At 36.6% G+C, this 17,584-nt stretch overlaps 5 protein-coding genes and 1 long non-coding RNA gene across 8 annotated transcripts; 2 read left to right on the top strand and 4 right to left on the bottom strand.

The window, feature by feature from the left end:
* Positions 1-50: 50 nt before the first annotated feature.
* LOC17883996 (calcium/calmodulin-regulated receptor-like kinase 2) lies at positions 51-2,809 on the bottom strand. Its single transcript, XM_006287714.2, has 7 exons — positions 2,647-2,809; positions 1,625-2,017; positions 1,392-1,545; positions 1,183-1,312; positions 932-1,089; positions 644-847; positions 51-562 (listed from the first exon to the last, which is right to left on the bottom strand). The coding sequence occupies exons 2-7, from the start codon at positions 1,942-1,944 to the stop codon at positions 215-217; spliced, it is 1,314 nt and encodes a 437-aa protein (XP_006287776.1). The 5' UTR covers positions 1,945-2,017; positions 2,647-2,809; the 3' UTR covers positions 51-214.
* A 1,019-nt stretch (positions 2,810-3,828) lies between these two features.
* On the bottom strand, positions 3,829-4,953 carry LOC17883740. The gene is made up of 3 exons (XM_006289542.2): positions 4,808-4,953; positions 4,441-4,484; positions 3,829-4,134 (listed from the first exon to the last, which is right to left on the bottom strand). Exons 1-3 carry the CDS (start codon positions 4,887-4,889, stop codon positions 3,964-3,966), a joined length of 297 nt encoding a protein of 98 aa, XP_006289604.1. The 5' UTR covers positions 4,890-4,953; the 3' UTR covers positions 3,829-3,963.
* Positions 4,954-6,127: 1,174 nt separating this feature from the next.
* On the top strand, positions 6,128-8,308 carry LOC17884377 (GDSL esterase/lipase 7). The gene is made up of 5 exons (XM_006287938.2): positions 6,128-6,671; positions 6,770-6,897; positions 6,986-7,234; positions 7,357-7,615; positions 7,706-8,308. Exons 1-5 carry the CDS (start codon positions 6,434-6,436, stop codon positions 7,924-7,926), a joined length of 1,095 nt encoding a protein of 364 aa, XP_006288000.1. The 5' UTR covers positions 6,128-6,433; the 3' UTR covers positions 7,927-8,308.
* Positions 6,548-7,442, bottom strand: LOC17884480. Its single transcript, XR_002833441.1, has 4 exons — positions 7,145-7,442; positions 6,966-7,075; positions 6,778-6,865; positions 6,548-6,639 (listed from the first exon to the last, which is right to left on the bottom strand). It is a non-coding gene; the product is annotated as an uncharacterized LOC17884480 (long non-coding RNA).
* Positions 8,309-8,468: 160 nt separating the features above from the next.
* Positions 8,469-10,198, bottom strand: LOC111828539 (F-box/kelch-repeat protein At5g15710). The gene is made up of 2 exons (XM_023781336.1): positions 10,060-10,198; positions 8,469-9,969 (listed from the first exon to the last, which is right to left on the bottom strand). The coding sequence occupies exon 2, from the start codon at positions 9,828-9,830 to the stop codon at positions 8,484-8,486; it is 1,347 nt and encodes a 448-aa protein (XP_023637104.1). The 5' UTR covers positions 9,831-9,969; positions 10,060-10,198; the 3' UTR covers positions 8,469-8,483.
* A 708-nt stretch (positions 10,199-10,906) lies between these two features.
* LOC17883235 (DNA-directed RNA polymerase 2, chloroplastic/mitochondrial) lies at positions 10,907-17,296 on the top strand. Of its 3 annotated transcripts, none has more exons than XM_023780745.1 (20): positions 10,907-11,994; positions 12,420-12,635; positions 12,720-12,853; positions 12,944-13,010; positions 13,281-13,339; positions 13,462-13,579; positions 13,666-13,779; positions 13,934-14,065; positions 14,145-14,561; positions 14,701-14,751; positions 14,845-14,915; positions 14,994-15,078; positions 15,383-15,535; positions 15,726-15,800; positions 15,890-15,979; positions 16,071-16,118; positions 16,231-16,345; positions 16,450-16,553; positions 16,653-16,733; positions 16,841-17,296. In XM_023780745.1, the coding sequence occupies exons 1-20, from the start codon at positions 11,110-11,112 to the stop codon at positions 16,892-16,894; spliced, it is 3,069 nt and encodes a 1,022-aa protein (XP_023636513.1). In that variant the 5' UTR covers positions 10,907-11,109; the 3' UTR covers positions 16,895-17,296. The 3 variants fall into 3 exon arrangements, with proteins under 3 accessions (XP_023636513.1, XP_006289882.1, XP_023636512.1); XM_023780744.1 differs by having other exon boundaries at positions 10,910-11,154; positions 11,311-11,994; positions 16,653-17,296; XM_006289820.2 differs by having other exon boundaries at positions 10,909-11,994; positions 16,653-17,296.
* Positions 17,297-17,584: the final 288 nt, after the last annotated feature.

Raw genomic sequence — 17,584 nt, 5'->3', positions numbered from 1 at the left:
TTTTGGATTGAAAGTTACACACAACATAGAAAGTAACATACTAAGATTAATAATTAAAGAACAAAAATTTATATTTAGTTAAAAGAGTTTTTGGAAACACAATCTTAATTCTCAAAACCTCTTTTTTTCTTTTGGCAGAAGAGGATATCTCTATTTTGAGACTCATGTGGTAGGTAATATGTACAAAAATAATTCCTCAGTAAAGAGTTAGGAGTTAAGATGTTGTCGTATGGTTCCTATCTTGATGATCCTCTTCTTTAACACCAGCCAATAACCCTAACTCAACATGCTGATCCTTAATCCTGCTCATAACCCTTGACAGATCTTCCTCATAACCAACACCAAACGATGAAGACATCGTGTCCTGTCTTCTTCCTCTAGACCGACCTTGTTTGATCTTTAGTATGAACTGTGTGACTTCTCCAATGGATGGCCTTTTTCTTGGTGTCTTGTGCACACACCTGTTTGCAATCTTCGCCAATAACCTCACTTCTTCAATGCTTGCATTGCCCACTAGTTTCTGATCCAGTATTTCGTCTATACCATCTGGACTCATCGAAGCCTGCTCATCAGGAAAACATAATCAATGATCACACAGTCACTCACTGAGTTTTGGTTCGATTTGGATTACTTTTTAACCTACCAGGTTGATGTATTCCATCAGATTCTGTTGGGGATGAATTGCAGTAATGAGCTCAAGAATGATGACACCAAAACTGTAAATGTCGCTCTTCATCGTATATTTATTAGTTGAAATGTATGATGGATCCATGTATCCGTGAGTACCCTTCAACCCTGAAGTCATTCTATCCAAAACCATCTCTTTTGACAATCCAAAATCCGCAACCTGTACCAACAAGAAAATTAATATCAATTTTAAGGATTTAACCAAACAGTTTTGAGTAAGCGTATCAGATATCTGTTCTCTCACCTTAGCTCTCATGGAGTGATCTAACAATATGTTTGCTGATTTAAGATCACGGTGAATAACTGGTGGCACGGCCCCTTCGTGAAGGTATTCAATGCCGTGGGAGATGTCAAGAGCAATTTGAAGCCGTTCTTCCCAATTCAAGACTTGCATCCCTTCACCTGAAACGCAAAGTAGAAAATCTTATGAAACACTAGAGTGATAAATTTCTTACTGCGACTTATACTAAATGTAGAAAACAAATGACGACTCACCACCATACAAAAGATTCTCCAAGCTTCCATTACTCATGAACTCATAGATCAACATCGTGTGATTTTTATCAACACAGTATCCTATCAAGTTCACAAGATTCCGGTGATGCAGCCTCCCAAGTAAAGATACCTGGAAACAAGAACCCCAACACTGCTCTGTTATCTCCAATACGCATGGACCATGGCAATGAACAGATCTGTACACTTACCTCGGTTTGAAACTCTCTATCTCCTTGACTTGAATTAGAGGCATGAACTTTCGCTGCAGCTAATCCTCCACTGGGCATAACCGCTTTGTACACAGGACCAAAAGATCCTTGTCCTAGAACGGTTGTGAAATTTTGTGTTGCTTTCTGAATATCCCTAAAGAACTTTCATACCATAAGCTACTACAACCTAATAACAAATTCATGCAAACTCAAGCTTTGGACAGAATACTCACTTGTAGTGATATCTAGGAATGCCAGATGCAGATACAGTGAGATCTTTGTTATGATTGTTCCACCATGGCTGATGTTGAGTGGGTGCTGCGTTCTCAGGCGGCTGTAACGATGCTGAATTTGAGCTATCATCAGGGATCACTATGCCTCTTTTAGCAGTGTGAACAGGTAGAGTTGGGGTATTCTGTTCATTAGCGCATCGCCTTAGGTGAGAGCGGTCATTATACCATTTTATGGCAAAGAACAAGATCAGAGCGAGCAAGAGACCAAGTGCAAGCCCAACCGAAATGCCAATTACTACCAAATCACTTCTATTCACCATTTTGATATCATTTTACAAACCATAAGGGAATTGAATTCAAAGATGGAATCTTTTAAATTCTGACGAAACTTTCCTGCAAAAATTAACAGTTAAGGCCTTGCATCATGAAGCAGTATACACATTATGACAAGACATTCAATTCATAATCAATCAAGATGATCATGTAGACATTGTATATAAGCTCTAATCACTGTAAAGCAGCTAACTAAAGTTACAAACATAGCCACATAGGTAAACGCTAACTGAAGCTTATATACAAAAACATTCAAACATCACATAAACTTCACTCACTCACAATGATAGCTGAATTAACTCAATAACACAAGCTTCTCAGAACTGAACTGTTCCAAAAATGGGAATGAGGATAGAAAACTTCAATTTTTTCCTTCAAATTCTAAAAGTGATCATCTCTGTGATATAAACAAAACTAGATCGAGATCCTTGCTAAATAAAAGATCACTCTTTTTTGTTTTTAATTCCTTTTCTAGCCGAACCCCAAGAGTTAACACACAACCATAGATTCAAATCCCCAAAAAAAACACAAATTGTTTCTCTAACACTACTGAACTCAGACGAAATTCAAAAAATTTCTAGTAGTCCTCTCAACTAATCGAGATCAAAATCAACTGGGGTCGATCAAAATCTTGAAAAAAAACATCCCAGAAGCAGCAAAAAAGCAATTGAACCATTCTCAACACTTACCTAGAGCCAGAACCCAGAAGAAAGGAGAAAGTAAGAGATCTATGGTTTTGATCTGTGCAACATTTAAGGTGTTCTCTTCGTCTCCTTATTCCGCTTAGAAACAAAGTCAATCTACATGAGGAGACCTCGTCCATAAAAGTAAACTGATGAACCAGAGAACAGAGCAAACTAAACCATTTTAACTCTTTTTTTTTTGTTTTTTTTTGTTAATTAATACTTTTTTCTTTTTATTCACAAAGAATATTTGTTGGCAAAAAAGCTAAAGAATACGATAACGCGTTTATTTAAACCATTTTATTTCATAACTATTAATTATTAATAGTTTTATGGTAGGCTCAAAGTGCTTTTATAGCATTGCCAAAGTTAAAGTCCCCTAATTAATTGCATAACAACAAAATCAACCATACTGCAATTAAAGGAAATAAAAAACACAGAAAAACTCAATTACATTCACATTCACATTCACATTAACACTATTAATAACATTCATATACTACTAGGTTTTGTGATATGGTGCACTAATTACCTTACATCCCCATTTGATCTTTTAGGCTAACTATAGTACACACTCTTACATTTCATTTTCTTTAGCCTTTAAGATATTGTTAATTGTTTTAGTTCAAATGTGATGTATATGTTGATCATCGAGTTATAATATTGTAAACCATATTAAGTAAATTAGTAGTTAACCATGAAAGATAATATAGTATGTCTTTTTTTTTTTTTTTTAGGTGAATGATTTGAACTTTTGAAGGCATGACCCAAAGGCATACAATAAAATAAAAAGTTGGACACCAAGTTGGTGTGTGCAAAATGATATAAAATAATCAAGTTTTCTTATTGAATACAGTAGTTCACAATTGATGACTTGACCAAATCCAGCCAGCTTGGTTTGTTTCTTTTCTTGTTCTCCCTTTAAAAATATTGGATATACACATCATATTTCCGAAATAGTTAGAGAGAAATGTCATATATACATTTTTTTTTTCTTTCTTAACAAAGCATATTCTCTTAGGAAATAAATTTCAAAGTAAGGCTACTTCCAATTCTATTTATATAGAAGTACTAACTAAAGTCGAATACTCTATATATACATGAGCTTCGAAATATTAAAATATCTCATACAAGAAAATGAGAAAACTTTTCAAAGATGATACAAGGCACTCTAAAAGTTTGATAAAATCTGTATACAAAGTATGTAATACTCAGCATTACATGATACGTCCATTAATTTTATGAATTTAGCTAACTTATTATACATAAAAGTAGTAATAGAAGGAACAAGAAAACAAGGGTCAAGTGGTGTGAACTGATTAATTAATGACCATAAGGCAGGCCATTGTGAACCGGAGTTCTTTTCCTTGGCTTCACCGGTGAAGGATATTCGTGCCTCATCAGATGATCCACTTCTCTCTCTAACTGATCTGTTGATGAATCTTCCAATGTTCTTGCTTCATTTTTGGTTTCAATCGGCTCCACAGCTCTTAACTGCCAACAAAGAAGAAGACTAATTAATATCCAAGAATATTATTGTTTACCATTGAGAAAAGTATATCCTTATAATATATGATGGGTTGATTCAGCTTATCCACATTGGGATACACTTTTAGAAATGAATTTAATTTATCCAGGTTGATGATCATTCATTTTCAAAAGTATTTCAATCTGGATTAGCTAAATCAGCCCAACTCAAACAACACAAGATAAAAAAGAGGTTAACTAGATAGTTTTGTTCAAACATAAAAACCAAATGTTATTTTAATTCAAACTTTCGATATGTCATTACTTCATTACCTTCCGTCCCATCGACATCGAGAGATCTCCATCCTTCGATCCACCTACATATAAATATTTAATTATAGTCACAAAATAAAAACTGCAAGTCATTTACATATTTTAAAGTTTCATTCTAAGAATATGGTTTTAGGATGATGCATCTTATGGGAATGCAACAATTACATATCTAGAAAAGTCGTTTAGTCGCTGTAAGTATATATGTATGTGTCTCTTGTGCACACTCATTACATATATGCATGTACGAAAGAGAAGAGCATATACTATACATAATATTCAAGGATAATTAGAATCATGCAAGTAAGTAAACTATATATATATAACGTCATCATCAACATCATATGACCATCGATGAGTAGAGTCAAACCTCGAGGCTCTTGAAGAAAAAGGTAAATGATGAAGAAAACCCCTAAAACGAGGGTCGTTAACTTCAGAATCGTCTTCTTCATGTTATATCTCTTTGGTCGTTTGTATTCCTTTTCTTTTGTAAAGTTATATGTATCAGTTCTTCAACCTTTGAAGTTAAGATATCGATATCATTCAAAGATAATATTAAGGGCTGTTGTGATGTTATGGTTTTGTGAAAACAAGAGGCTAGCTAGGGTTTTCCGACAAAAGAAAAGATACTTCTCCTTGGTATTGGCAAAGGAGGTTTAATAATTAATGAAGTATTTATCGAGAAACTAAAAGAGAAAATATACTACAAACATATCATTCAGAATTCAGATTCCAGATAATTGTTTTGAAAAGAACTGATGACATTATTAGCCTTTGTATATATATTTCGAAGCGAGTCTTGTTTCATTGCCAATGATGTTTGTAGTCGTCGGTACACATATATTTTCCTGAAATGAATCAGTAGGGTCAAGTAACATATTCATAAGTTTCGAAGATAATTGAAAGCATAATTTGCTCCTCTGAAAACTAATAAAATTGGTTGCTTGCTAGGTTTCTGAATAAGTCAATCATCGGGTTGCTAAATAAATATGCTTTGGTGGACCATTTTATAATCAAATTATTATAAACAAGTACTATTTTTGACATCGAAGTTGATATATTCTTTTTGAGACACGAGGACGACGAGTACTCCGATTCTGGTCCTTCTTGAAAACCCTCACAAATTCAATACTATCTTTTATTTTTATAAACAAATCATATTTTGTATTTTGATGAACACAATAGTAATCATATCTGAAAAAAAAAAATAAGAAAAGCTAATGAAGCATATAAATGGATCATGGAAATTCCACTAAATCCAACGACTTAAGGCCCCATATCAGGCCCATTATAGATAATTCAGAAACTATATAAACCGGTTTTGACACATACAAAATAATCTGAAAAAACATAATTTTACATAGTAGTGACAGAGTCGTCGTCGCTCGTAATATTTCAATCAGAATTCAGAAGCTATGAGAGCAGACCATCAATGACTAGGATACAGATTTACAAAACTAGGAGGTTTAGGGGATAGCTCCTCCTAAAAGCTGTCTCTATAGAAAAGAAGAAGAAAAGAGTAATGAAAATAAAGAGAAGAGCAGTAAATGAAAAAAGAACAAATCTTTTAGAAACAGTAACAGTTAACCACTACACTCCATGAGATCATTTACCACGACCACTTCCTCTGTGAACCCATACACGCTCTCTCATATGTCACCTACGTTACCATTTCTCTCTCTCTCTCTCTCTATACAATGTGCTTATATCTGACCTGCTTATGTTATGTATACATACAAATCCGGTTTTGGTTTTCATTCGGTTTATAAATTCTGGAAACGAAGTGTAGTTTTGTTTGGATTTGGTTTTCTTATTCGGTTCGGTTCTGATCACTATCTCTGTTCGGATAACTCTATGGTTTGGTTTTCAAAATCAGTTAAAACCGAGTGGGCAACTCTTGACTTATATAAGTGACTGTATGTAGTAGAGTTGTTTTCTTCATAAGCTTATCTTAAGAGCTCCAAGACAAAGAGAAAGGGAAAGATAGTAACCAAGCATGAAGAGTTTGTTGATCTGTGTTGTGTTGTTAGAACTTGTCTGGTTTGGCCATGGCCAATCTGGAGATCATCATCCTCTTGCTCCAGCTTTCTTTGTCTTTGGAGATTCCTTAGTCGACAGTGGAAACAACAATTACATTCCAACTCTCGCACGAGCTAATTATTTCCCTTATGGAATTGATTTTGGCTTCCCAACTGGTCGTTTCTGCAATGGCCGTACAGTTGTTGATTTTGGAGGTACACTAGCTAGTAGCTTTAGACTAAAAGATCATATGATGAAGTTGGTTTCACATTTTTTTAAAACTAATCTCTCACATTTTTTCCTTCTAACGTAGCAACATACCTCGGCTTGCCATTGGTGCCACCATACTTATCTCCTTTATCCATTGGGCCAAATTCCTTAAGAGGGGTTAACTATGCATCTGCAGCAGCTGGGATTTTAGATGAAACCGGACAACATTATGTGAGGATCAAGAAACTAAAACTCTTACAACATAAATTGTTTTTCTAATTTTTCTTTTCCAGACTTACCTTTGTGTTTTTTTCTTCAGGGAGCAAGAACTACATTTAATGGACAGATATCACAGTTTGAGATTACAATCGAGTTACATCTCCGGCGTTTCTTTCAAAACCCTGCGGATCTGAGGAAGTATCTTGCGAAATCGATAATTGGGATCAATATAGGAAGCAATGATTATATCAACAATTACCTTATGCCTGAGAGATACTCCACCAGCCAAATCTACAGTGAAGAAGAGTATGCAGATCTCCTGATCAAGACTCTGTCAGCTCAAATATCAGTTAATCAAATTTCTTTTATAACACTCCCAAATTCTCATAATACAGTATTCACAATAGTGATGCAGATTTTCATCTCATACTCAGAAAGTGTTAAGTGTGTTCTTTTATAAACATTTGGCAGAGGCTATACAACTTAGGTGCAAGAAAAATGGTGTTAGCTGGGTCAGGACCATTAGGTTGCATACCAAGTCAGCTATCTATGGTAAGCGCTAACAATAACAGCAGGTGTGTGATAAAGATCAACAATATGGTATCGATGTTCAATATCCGCCTGAAAGATCTAGCAAATACTCTCAACACAACTCTTCCGGGATCATTCTTTGTCTATCAAAACGTTTATGATCTGTTTCATGATATGGTTGTGAATCCTTCTAGATATGGTAAATGGGCTCAATCCCTATTTATTTAATAGGAGGTTTACTCTAATTCTATATACCAGTACTAAGTTTTGATTCTCCTTTTTTTTGCAGGTCTTGTAGTGGCAAATGAAGCGTGCTGCGGTAACGGGAGATATGGAGGAGCCTTAACATGCCTTCCGTTGCAGCAACCATGTTTGGATAGGCATCAGTATCTCTTTTGGGATGCATTTCATCCAACAGAAACTGCCAACAAAATCATAGCTCACAATACCTTCAGCAAGTCTGCAAACTACTCCTATCCAATCAGTGTCTATGAATTAGCTAAACTGTAGAGAAATGTGTCTCAAAGCTAGATTACTTCCACAATTTAAGATTTCCTCAGTTTTCTAGTTTCTAGTTAGAAAAAATTAAGTATGGGATGGGATTTGTATGTAACAATTGCCCAAATCTTTAAGATCACATCTATATTCCATGTTATGAGTTAAACCTTTCTCTTACTCATACTTATAAGTTTTAGCTAACAAGACATTCTTGAACTAGCAGGTCATTATTTGCACAGGGAAGCTTAAATTTAGTAAAAAAGGAATTTTAGCATAGAAAACTAAAATAAAGCATATATATATATTTCATGTGGACGAGACAGATATAAAGATGAACTTTTCATATCCAGTGAATGTTAATTTACAGAAAGCTAGAAACAAGTTTATCTTACAGTTTTCTCCCCGATATTGTTAATCATTGGTGAAGCATATCATTGCTGACAAGGTCTTCATTAACACTGAAGGTAAACACAAAAATCTCTTCGATTTCATAACTCTTGACATGTTTGGTTAAGCAGCCAAATTGTACTTTTTCAAGAATGATGTGAGAAAGACAATTCCTTTATGGTTCAGTGGACAGAGGCATCAAATCTTGGCTCATAAAAGCACACTTGGCTGTTGCATGACTGTAAAGCACAACCAGAAATCCAAGACCAAATCTTCTTATCCACATTGTACAGAAGACCTTTTCCTTGATTCCAAGATGTAAAGCAGATCAAATTATCTTGTCCAAAACACTCAAACCTCTCAGCCGAAAGTCTCAGCAGTGCTCGAAAGTATTTTGGTGGCATTCTACTTATCTCTACCCAAGAAACCTTTGTGTGATCAAGCTCCCATATCCTCATGCTTTGGAGTGTACTGTAGAGGCCAATCCTTCCTACGAGAAACAATCTCTTCTGAGTTCCAGCGACTAAGTAACCATCCAATAATGATCTTGGGAATTTTGCTGGAATGTGTTCCCATTTCCCTGTATCAAGCCGATACATCATCAAACCAAGAGGGGAAAGAGTTTCTAGATACAATCGGGAATCACAATAAGCCATTTTTGAAGAGCATAAGTTCACCGCAGGCATTATTTGATGTAAGGACCACTTGTCAGTTTTGGAATCATAAACCTCCGTAGGCAGTGACTTATCACCGTAAATATCACTTGTAGCTATGACTTTGAACGATTTTTCTGACCGATCTACGACCATAATCAATTGCCTTTGTTGGTTATAGTGCATACTCGGTAGAGTCCTCCAACTCTGCATCAGCGGATTGCATACTAAAGTTCTGAAAGTTAGACCATCAAGACCAGAAAAGCAGACGAGACCACCTGAAGAACCAACCAACCAAATAGCCCATGGAGGCAAAAATGTGAATGGAACTTTGTACCATGTCTTCAATGGCAAACTAAAAACTGAACATTGTGGAATCTGCGGGGAGTTCTTCCAAAAAGTGAGAAGACAAGGCCCATGAGATGAGACATTTGAGTGAAACTTGAGAAAAGCATTATCTTGAAGAATGGAGTTCCATTTCTTACAAACAGATCGGATTCGAAATATCATAAATGGTGGAACCCTAGCTAAAATCTCGTTGAGCAAATCCTCAGGAAGCATTGCCCATATACCATCCTCCATCTGCACATCAGCAACAACTGGTTTACCAAATGAAGCCACTGTTTCTTCCTCAAAACCACGAGGTTTCGTCTTAACCACTTTCTGCCTAGAAGGGCTGGTGTTTCTCGACCCAACTCGACCTAAAGGGCTAGTATTTCTCGATCCAGAACTCCTCAATGGTGAAGCTTGCTTCGATGAAGAAGTACTCTCTTCATCTCCATTCTTCGTAGACGAAGAGCAAGCCAGCGAATTTACAGAATCCGATGGCTTCTCCACACTACCCATCAACAATCCCCAAAATCCTAGACGCTCCATTCAAACTCAAATCCAAACCATTAGCTATACAACCTCAAGCTGACTCAGATTCCCAAAAAAAGAAAAAAAGATCACCCGATCATCGGCATCAGATCCTCGAAGCAGAAGAACAAAGCAGTGCCCACAAAGGAACTCAAAACTGAGGCAGAAATCGATCGGAAGCTACGCAATCAGCTAGCCTGGAGTTGGAGCAAAGATTCTAACTTTGGATCAGTAATTAGTAATTTACCTCAACATATTATGCAACAAGCTTCGTCCTTTTGGAATCCGATGACATAATATGAATTTGCCAGCTGGGTTTTGTCTCGAGAGCAACGCGGAGAAAGAGAGAGACCTAAATACAACATTTCTCTGTAGCTCCAGTTCCGAGATAGGAAGCAAATCGGGTTTGTCACTTCCCAAACATAAGTTTAGGGGCTGATTTGTTATATATTAAAATTATAGAGGTGAAGAATATCAAATTCGGAGAGATAGTAATCCGCTGTGAGTAACCCATACATGAACCCCTGCTAACATCCAATCACTAGTCGACACATACCAAGAAAATCAATTTTTTGGGTCTGAATTTCATTTTCCATGATAATAATTGAGTATTAAATCCCATTGATATTTGTTGACCAAAAAAAATAAAATTCAAGTGATTCATATAATCCATATACCAAATCTTTATATCTTACTACATGTTTATGATACTTTGGATTTGGATTGTAATTGGGTTCCACCTTTTAAAATTTTTTTTTGCCAACAACTAATTGGGTTTCCACTACAACAAATTTGTATGAACTGGTCAAATTAAATGAGAATATAAAATGATGCCAAAATATTAAAGAAGAAAAGAAAATAAATTCATTTATTGATTTTTACTGATTGGGCTCCATGAATTCCTCAAGCCTTTTTGCTTTGTAAAAAGACTTTGGGTCGTATTTAGAGGCCTTAATCAGATATTTCCGGGTCGGGTAAGGACATCGTATCCGGGTTGAATTTAGGGTAGATATATTTTTTAATTTATTTTAATGTTTGGCAATATGAGAACAGAGGAAAAAAAAAGAAAAAAAGAAAAAAAGAAAGAAAGAGAGAGGCCTTTAGAAAGCAAGGGTTTTTAAGAAAGGGTTTAAGGCGGCTTCGTCCTTGGTCGTGTACTCTTACTCACCATTTGTTTTTTTTTTTTAATATTTTTGTTCAACTCTTCCCAAATTGCCTGTATTCTAGCTCATGCGATCGAATTAGTTCAGTCTCGTGTTGGTTTTTGTTGTGGTTTACTCATCTTTAAGTACGATTGATGTCCAGTACCCACACGCCAGTGTTGTTGGCAAATCATAGTAAGGTATTTGATCATTTGATTCCATTGCATAAACCCTTGATTTCTTCTCCAAATCCAGTTTCCCAATCCTTCCCTATGTGGAGAAACATTGCTAAACAAGCAATTTTGAGGTCAGCTGCTAGATTAAACGTCGGTTCCCATACTCTTGGGATTTCTCAGGAGTCTGTCTTCTCGAAAAATTTGAGCTTTCGGTGTTCGGTGCTCGGTTCCATCTCGGGATCACCATGTCACGAAATGGGTGTTCGTCATTTAAGTGGGATCACGAGGCGAGAGGAATTTTTCAACAACGAGAGGGGCCTTAATGGGACATTGGCTAGAGGTTTCACGAGTGTAGCCGAAGAGGTCTTATCTACAGATGTTGAGGAAGAGCCTGAGGTAGATGAATTGTTGAAGGAAATGAAGAAAGAGAAGAAGAGAGAAAGTCATCGTTCGTGGCGGATGAAGAAGCAAGAACATCTTGGAATGGGTCGTACCAAGTTTCAGAATCTATGGAGAAGACAAGTTAAGATCGAGACAGAAGAATGGGAAAGAGCTGCTGCAGAGTACAGGGAGCTTTTGACGGATATGTGTGAACGAAAACTTGCGCCGAATCTGCCTTATGTGAAATCCTTGTTTCTGGGTTGGTTCGAGCCGTTACGAGATGCAATTGCTAAAGAACAGGAAATGTATAGTCTAGGGAAGAGCAAAGCAACTTATGCACATTACCTTGATCAGTTGCCTGCCGACATGATAGCTGTTATCACAATGCACAAGTTGATGGGGCATTTGATGACTGGTGGTGAGAACGGTTGTATTAAGGTTGTTCAGGCTGCGTGTACAGTAGGCGATGCCATTGAACAAGAGGTTGGGCAGCTTGATTTTTCTCTGGTTTCTAGTATGTTTATTTAGATCATCTGCCAGTAATTTTCTTGGTTTGGTAATAATAGGTTGTAGTGGGAAGTCTTATCTCCATAAGCTGTTTCCCTCATAAGTGAACCTAAACCTTATAAGGTTAAACTATAATGTATCCTGTAGCTGGAAATTGCAAGTGTGAGGCCTGAACTTTAAGCAAAAGTTTTTGCTTTAATATTGGGAACATGATCTTAGTAAGGTGTTCACTATCTTTTAAAAGAACTCGCTTTATTCAGCATGTAACATGGATTTCTGCCGTATCGTTTTCTGTTGCATTAGTCTATAGAGTTTCCTTGCTTGTCTATGATTGATCTGTTCTTTGGTGTTTTGGATGACTTGTATCCTTAAGGTGTTTTTCTCTTTCCGTGAATTTATAGATAAGAATATGCACATTCTTGGATAAGACCAGGAAGAAAAAAGGGGATGACAATGAGGAGAGTGGGGAAGTTGAAAATGGAACTGCAATGAAGGAACAAGATAAGTTAAGAAAGATGGTCAATGAATTGATAAAGAAACAGAAGTTGTCAGCAGTTAGAAAGATCTTGCAGTCGCATGACTATACAAAACCATGGATCGCAGATGTTAGGGCTAAGGTGTGTATATTCTTGGTAAAAAAAGTTTTTTTTTTGGGCTGCATAAATTGCTAACATTTTGATATTTGCTGCTTCATATCTTAGGTTGGAAGTCGTTTAATAGAGTTATTGGTAAGAACAGCATATATACAGTCTCCAGCTAATCAACAGGATAATGATATGCCTGATGTCCGACCTGCATTTGTGCATACCTTTAAGACAGTAGCGAAAGGAAGCATGTGAGGAAATTTTGTCTCTGATTTTTAAGTAGGCTTATCTTCTTGTCCTGAATGTCTGAGGCTCATTTTCCAGCCTTTCTTGTACAACAGGAAATCTGGGAGAAAATATGGTGTAATCGAATGTGACCCTTTGGTCCGCAAAGGCTTGGAAAAAAGTGTAGGTGACATATTCTCATTTTTGTTTGTTTTCAGAATAAATTTTACCCAGACTCAACAAAAGTAATAGTGATTTTCTTTCAGAATTTGGAATAATTTATGTTCATAATCATTTTGTTGTATTTTATATCTAAAGAGGGTTTGGCATGGGTAGTACCTGTAAATAAGACTGAATATATCTGGGATTTGAAGACTAAGGTGTAACTGAGACATATAATCTCTATATCGGAGGAAGTGTGATTGCCTCTTTTTTTACCTTTTTGTCGTGCAGGGAAGATATGCAGTGATGCCATACATGCCAATGCTGGTTCCCCCTCTCAAATGGTCGGGGTAAATAAGCTTTCTTTGTAGTGTTTAATTTTAATTTACATTTCTTCATAAAAGCTTGGAAAACTTTAATTTTAGTGAAAGTATTGTAAGTCATTTCACTTTCATTTTGTGTTATTTCACAGATACGACAAAGGTGCTTACTTGTTCTTAGCGTCTTATATAATGAAAACTCATGGAGCTAAGCAACAACGAGAAGCAGTTAAGAGCGCACCTAAAGGACAACTACAACCAGTCTTTGAGGTCAGAGATTACTTGTTTCTTCACGTGCCTTATGTGGAAATCAATTACATTTTTTATCTCTGTAAATAATTTATGGACATTATTAGGCCCTGGATACACTTGGAAGTACTAAATGGAGAGTAAATAAGCGAGTCTTAACGGTTGTAGATAGGATATGGAGCAGTGGCGGATGTGTTGCTGATCTAGTTGATCGGAGCGATGTGAGTTCTCCATAAGTTACTTTGATTTACAATGACTACTGTTTTTCATATGTAGTTCTGTACAATAGTTTGACATTAGTTACTGTTGGTACAGACATATTTTCAATCCCTTTTGCATCACGAGGCCTCTTTAATTTTTCATTTCAAACTGCAGGTTCCTTTACCAGAAAAGCCTGATACTGAAGATGAGAACATTCTTAAGAAATGGAGATGGGAAGCCAAATCTGCTAAAAAGGTGAACAGCGAGAGACATTCTCAGCGCTGTGACACGGAACTCAAGCTTTCGGTGAGATTTATGCCCCCTTGCTATATAAGTATGTTGCCAGTTTGAGAGTTATGTTCGTAAGTGTTTAAATGTGATGCAGGTAGCACGAAAAATGAAAGATGAGGAAGGTTTTTATTACCCCCACAATATTGACTTCCGTGGACGTGCATATCCCATGCCCCCACACTTAAATCATCTGGGCTCTGATTTGTGTCGGGGTGTTTTGGAGTTTGCTGAGGGAAGGCCTCTGGGAATCCCAGGCTTACGCTGGCTGAAGATACATTTAGCAAACTTGTATGCTGGTGGTGTAGATAAGTTATCCCTTGAGGGACGGCTAGCTTTCACCGAAAATCACTTGGAGGACATATTTGATTCTGCAGACAGACCACTTGAAGGAAGCAGATGGTGGCTGCAGGCTGAAGATCCATTTCAGTGCTTGGCTGTATGCATAAATCTGACTGAAGCTTTGAGAAGCCCATCTCCGGAGACAGTTCTCTCACATATTCCTATACATCAGGTACTTTCCGGCAGAAGTTGCCCACTTTGACATCTCCTCCTTAAGGCTTGAATATTTTATAGCTTTACGTTGTCATTTCTCGTTCAATCTGTGTATGCTTTCAAATGAACTTCCCTTCGTTTACTTTGGTCCTGGCCAGGATGGCTCCTGCAATGGTTTACAGCATTATGCTGCTCTTGGGAGAGACACGGTAATTCTCTTGTTTTTAACTTTCAATGGGTATTTTTTCTGGCTGCTTGTCATCTTTCTTTTCTGATTATGGTTTTTTTTAAATGATTATCAGTTAGGAGCAGAAGCTGTTAATCTAGTGGCAGGTGAGAAGCCGGCAGATGTTTATTCAGGAATAGCTACCAGGTAAGCGTATTTACAGCTAATTTAACTTTAATCGAGAAAATATATGTGTCCAAGATATCATATGCATGTGCGTTGCAGGGTTCTTGATATTATGCGCCGAGATGCAGACAGAGGTCCTGAAGCTTTTCCAGATGCATTGCGTGCAAGAAAATTACTCAACCAGGTCCATCTGAAATTCTTTGCATTGTTTATCCAAGTTCCTAACCATGTGTATCTCGGTTCCCTGCTTGCATAGTGGAGTAGAAATCTCATACAGTACATACTCAAAATCCATAGTTAAATTGACTTTTTTTTTTCTTCTAAAACCCATTGTTCACAAAAGATGATTTAGTGAACTGTTATATTGTATTTTGTAGTATTGGCATGCGAGCAAGTTGTCTGATATGTGTTTTGTTCGGGTACATTGTTTTCTCAGTCACATGTAACTGATCAGTTGTTACCACTTGACGGTTGTTCACAATCTGTAGGTGGATCGTAAACTTGTAAAGCAGACGGTTATGACATCAGTTTACGGTGTCACCTATATTGGCGCTCGGGATCAAATAAAAAGAAGATTGAAGGAACGCAGTGATTTTGGTGATGAAAAAGAAATTTTTGGGGCAGCTTGCTATGCAGCAAAGGTATATTAGCACTAGATAAAAACACTGAAGAAAATCTTAATTTGGCAATTTCATTTATCTGATCTTCCAAGAACGTGTGATTAACAAAATGATAAATCACTACTTTCTAGTTCACTTGTACTTTGGAAACTTATCAAAAGTAAGAATGCTATGAGGAGATAATTCTTTTGTTTTGCCATGTGTGGGGCAGGTAACATTAGCTGCTATAGATGAGATGTTTCAAGCTGCACGTGCCATTATGCGTTGGTTTGGTGAATGCGCAAAAGTGTGTAGACATTTCTTTTCAGCATCTATAAAATTTGCTTCTAGAATTTTTTTATTAATTCTTGATGGAAGAAATGATTTCTTGAGCAGATTATTGCTTCAGAAAATGAAACAGTTCGATGGACAACACCATTGGGTCTGCCTGTTGTACAACCTTACCACCAAATGGGAACAAAACTCGTAAGTCTTCGTAAAAGTTACTGACACCATTAATCTTGTCTGTTGAATTTAAATGGGTGACTATCTTCACTTTCTATTAAAATGAATGCAGGTAAAGACATCCCTCCAGACCCTATCGCTTCAGCGTGAGACTGATAAGGTCTGCTTGTGCTTTACCTTGGTTTTGCTTGTAACCAAAAGATAGGAAAGGAAACATGTTACAGTGCGGAGGCCCTTAAGATAATATTGTGGCTATTGTTTTTGTTTTGTAGGTCATTGTCAGGCGACAAAGGACAGCTTTTCCTCCAAATTTTATTCACTCCCTTGACGGATCTCATATGATGATGACTGCAGTTGCCTGCAAAAGAGCAGGCGTGTGTTTTGCAGGTTCTGTCCTTTTTTCACAACTTAAAACTTCCTGGACCTCCATCGTTCTCTAAACCTTGGTCTTGTATCATTTGACTCATCGCTTGAAAAAAATATTCTAACAGGAGTTCATGACTCGTTTTGGACACATGCGTGTGACGTGGATAAATTAAACAGAATACTAAGGGAAAAGTTTGTTGAGCTGTATTCGCAACCGATACTAGAGAATGTAAGCTTCATCTGTGTCTCTATGTTCAGTTGGTTCCGTATGTAGGTATGCAGAAGACATGGTATGAACTGGAGTTATCTTTTTTCATCTTTTTAACAGTTGCTGGAGAGCTTCGAGCAATCGTTTCCTCATTTAGAGTTTCCTCCTCTGCCTGAACGAGGAGATTTGGATTTAAGAGTGGTGTTAGATTCACCTTATTTCTTCAACTGATAAAGAAACTATGGCTTCCACAAGATTCTCAGACATCTTCCAAGCTCTCAAGAAACAAGAATGAGAGATTCTTTCAGAACATAGTATCACACGGCTTGAGCTTTACGTACGTGCTAGAAGGACAAGAATAAAAGGCAAGCGTTTTGCAAGGACCAGAGCAAAAGAAAAGTTTCTGCGATAGTTTACAAGTTGCAGACAGAGAGAAAGAGTCAAACAAAGCTTTTGACTTTGACTTGTGTTCCACAGTGCTGATGATGTTTGAAGCTTGATGAAATCTCCTCTGATAGATTAATATAGCTTCTAAATCTGATCTGAGAGAGATTCCGGTTTGAGAGTACCGGAACTTGGTTAGGATCTATTTGATGTTGTGTTGTAAACCAGTCGGTATCCATATGGTACGCTGTATGATAGCAAGAAGCCAAAAGAACTGTACCACAAAGCTTGTTGTGCTGGTACATACACTATACGAGATATTAACTGAGAAACTAATTTGGAAGTCATTTTTTCATAAGAATAATATATAGTTTCAAATATATATATTTCAAACGTTCATTATCTAACTTATAAATTTCAAATTAACCATAAAATAAATCAATCCCAAACCATGTTAACAAATTTTTACGAAATTTGAAGTCATTCTTAGTTGACTTGTATAATAATAATTCAGTTTTACTGATTAGACAAATAATTAGTTTAATGCATCCCTTAATTACTTTCCAGTAGTTGACAAAAAAAAAATTTCCAGACAAAAGATCCCGGGAACGAAATTTATTTAATTTTTGTTTGATTAATTTTTATTTAGCATCTACCTTAAAATGTTG

The sequence above is a fragment of the Capsella rubella genome, unplaced genomic scaffold (assembly GCF_000375325.1).
Source record: "Capsella rubella cultivar Monte Gargano unplaced genomic scaffold, Caprub1_0 scaffold_6, whole genome shotgun sequence".
NCBI classification, from domain to species: Eukaryota; Viridiplantae; Streptophyta; class Magnoliopsida; order Brassicales; family Brassicaceae; genus Capsella; species Capsella rubella.
The sequence above is the reverse complement of the archived record's forward strand: the minus strand, read 5'-3'. Positions and strand labels throughout refer to the sequence as shown.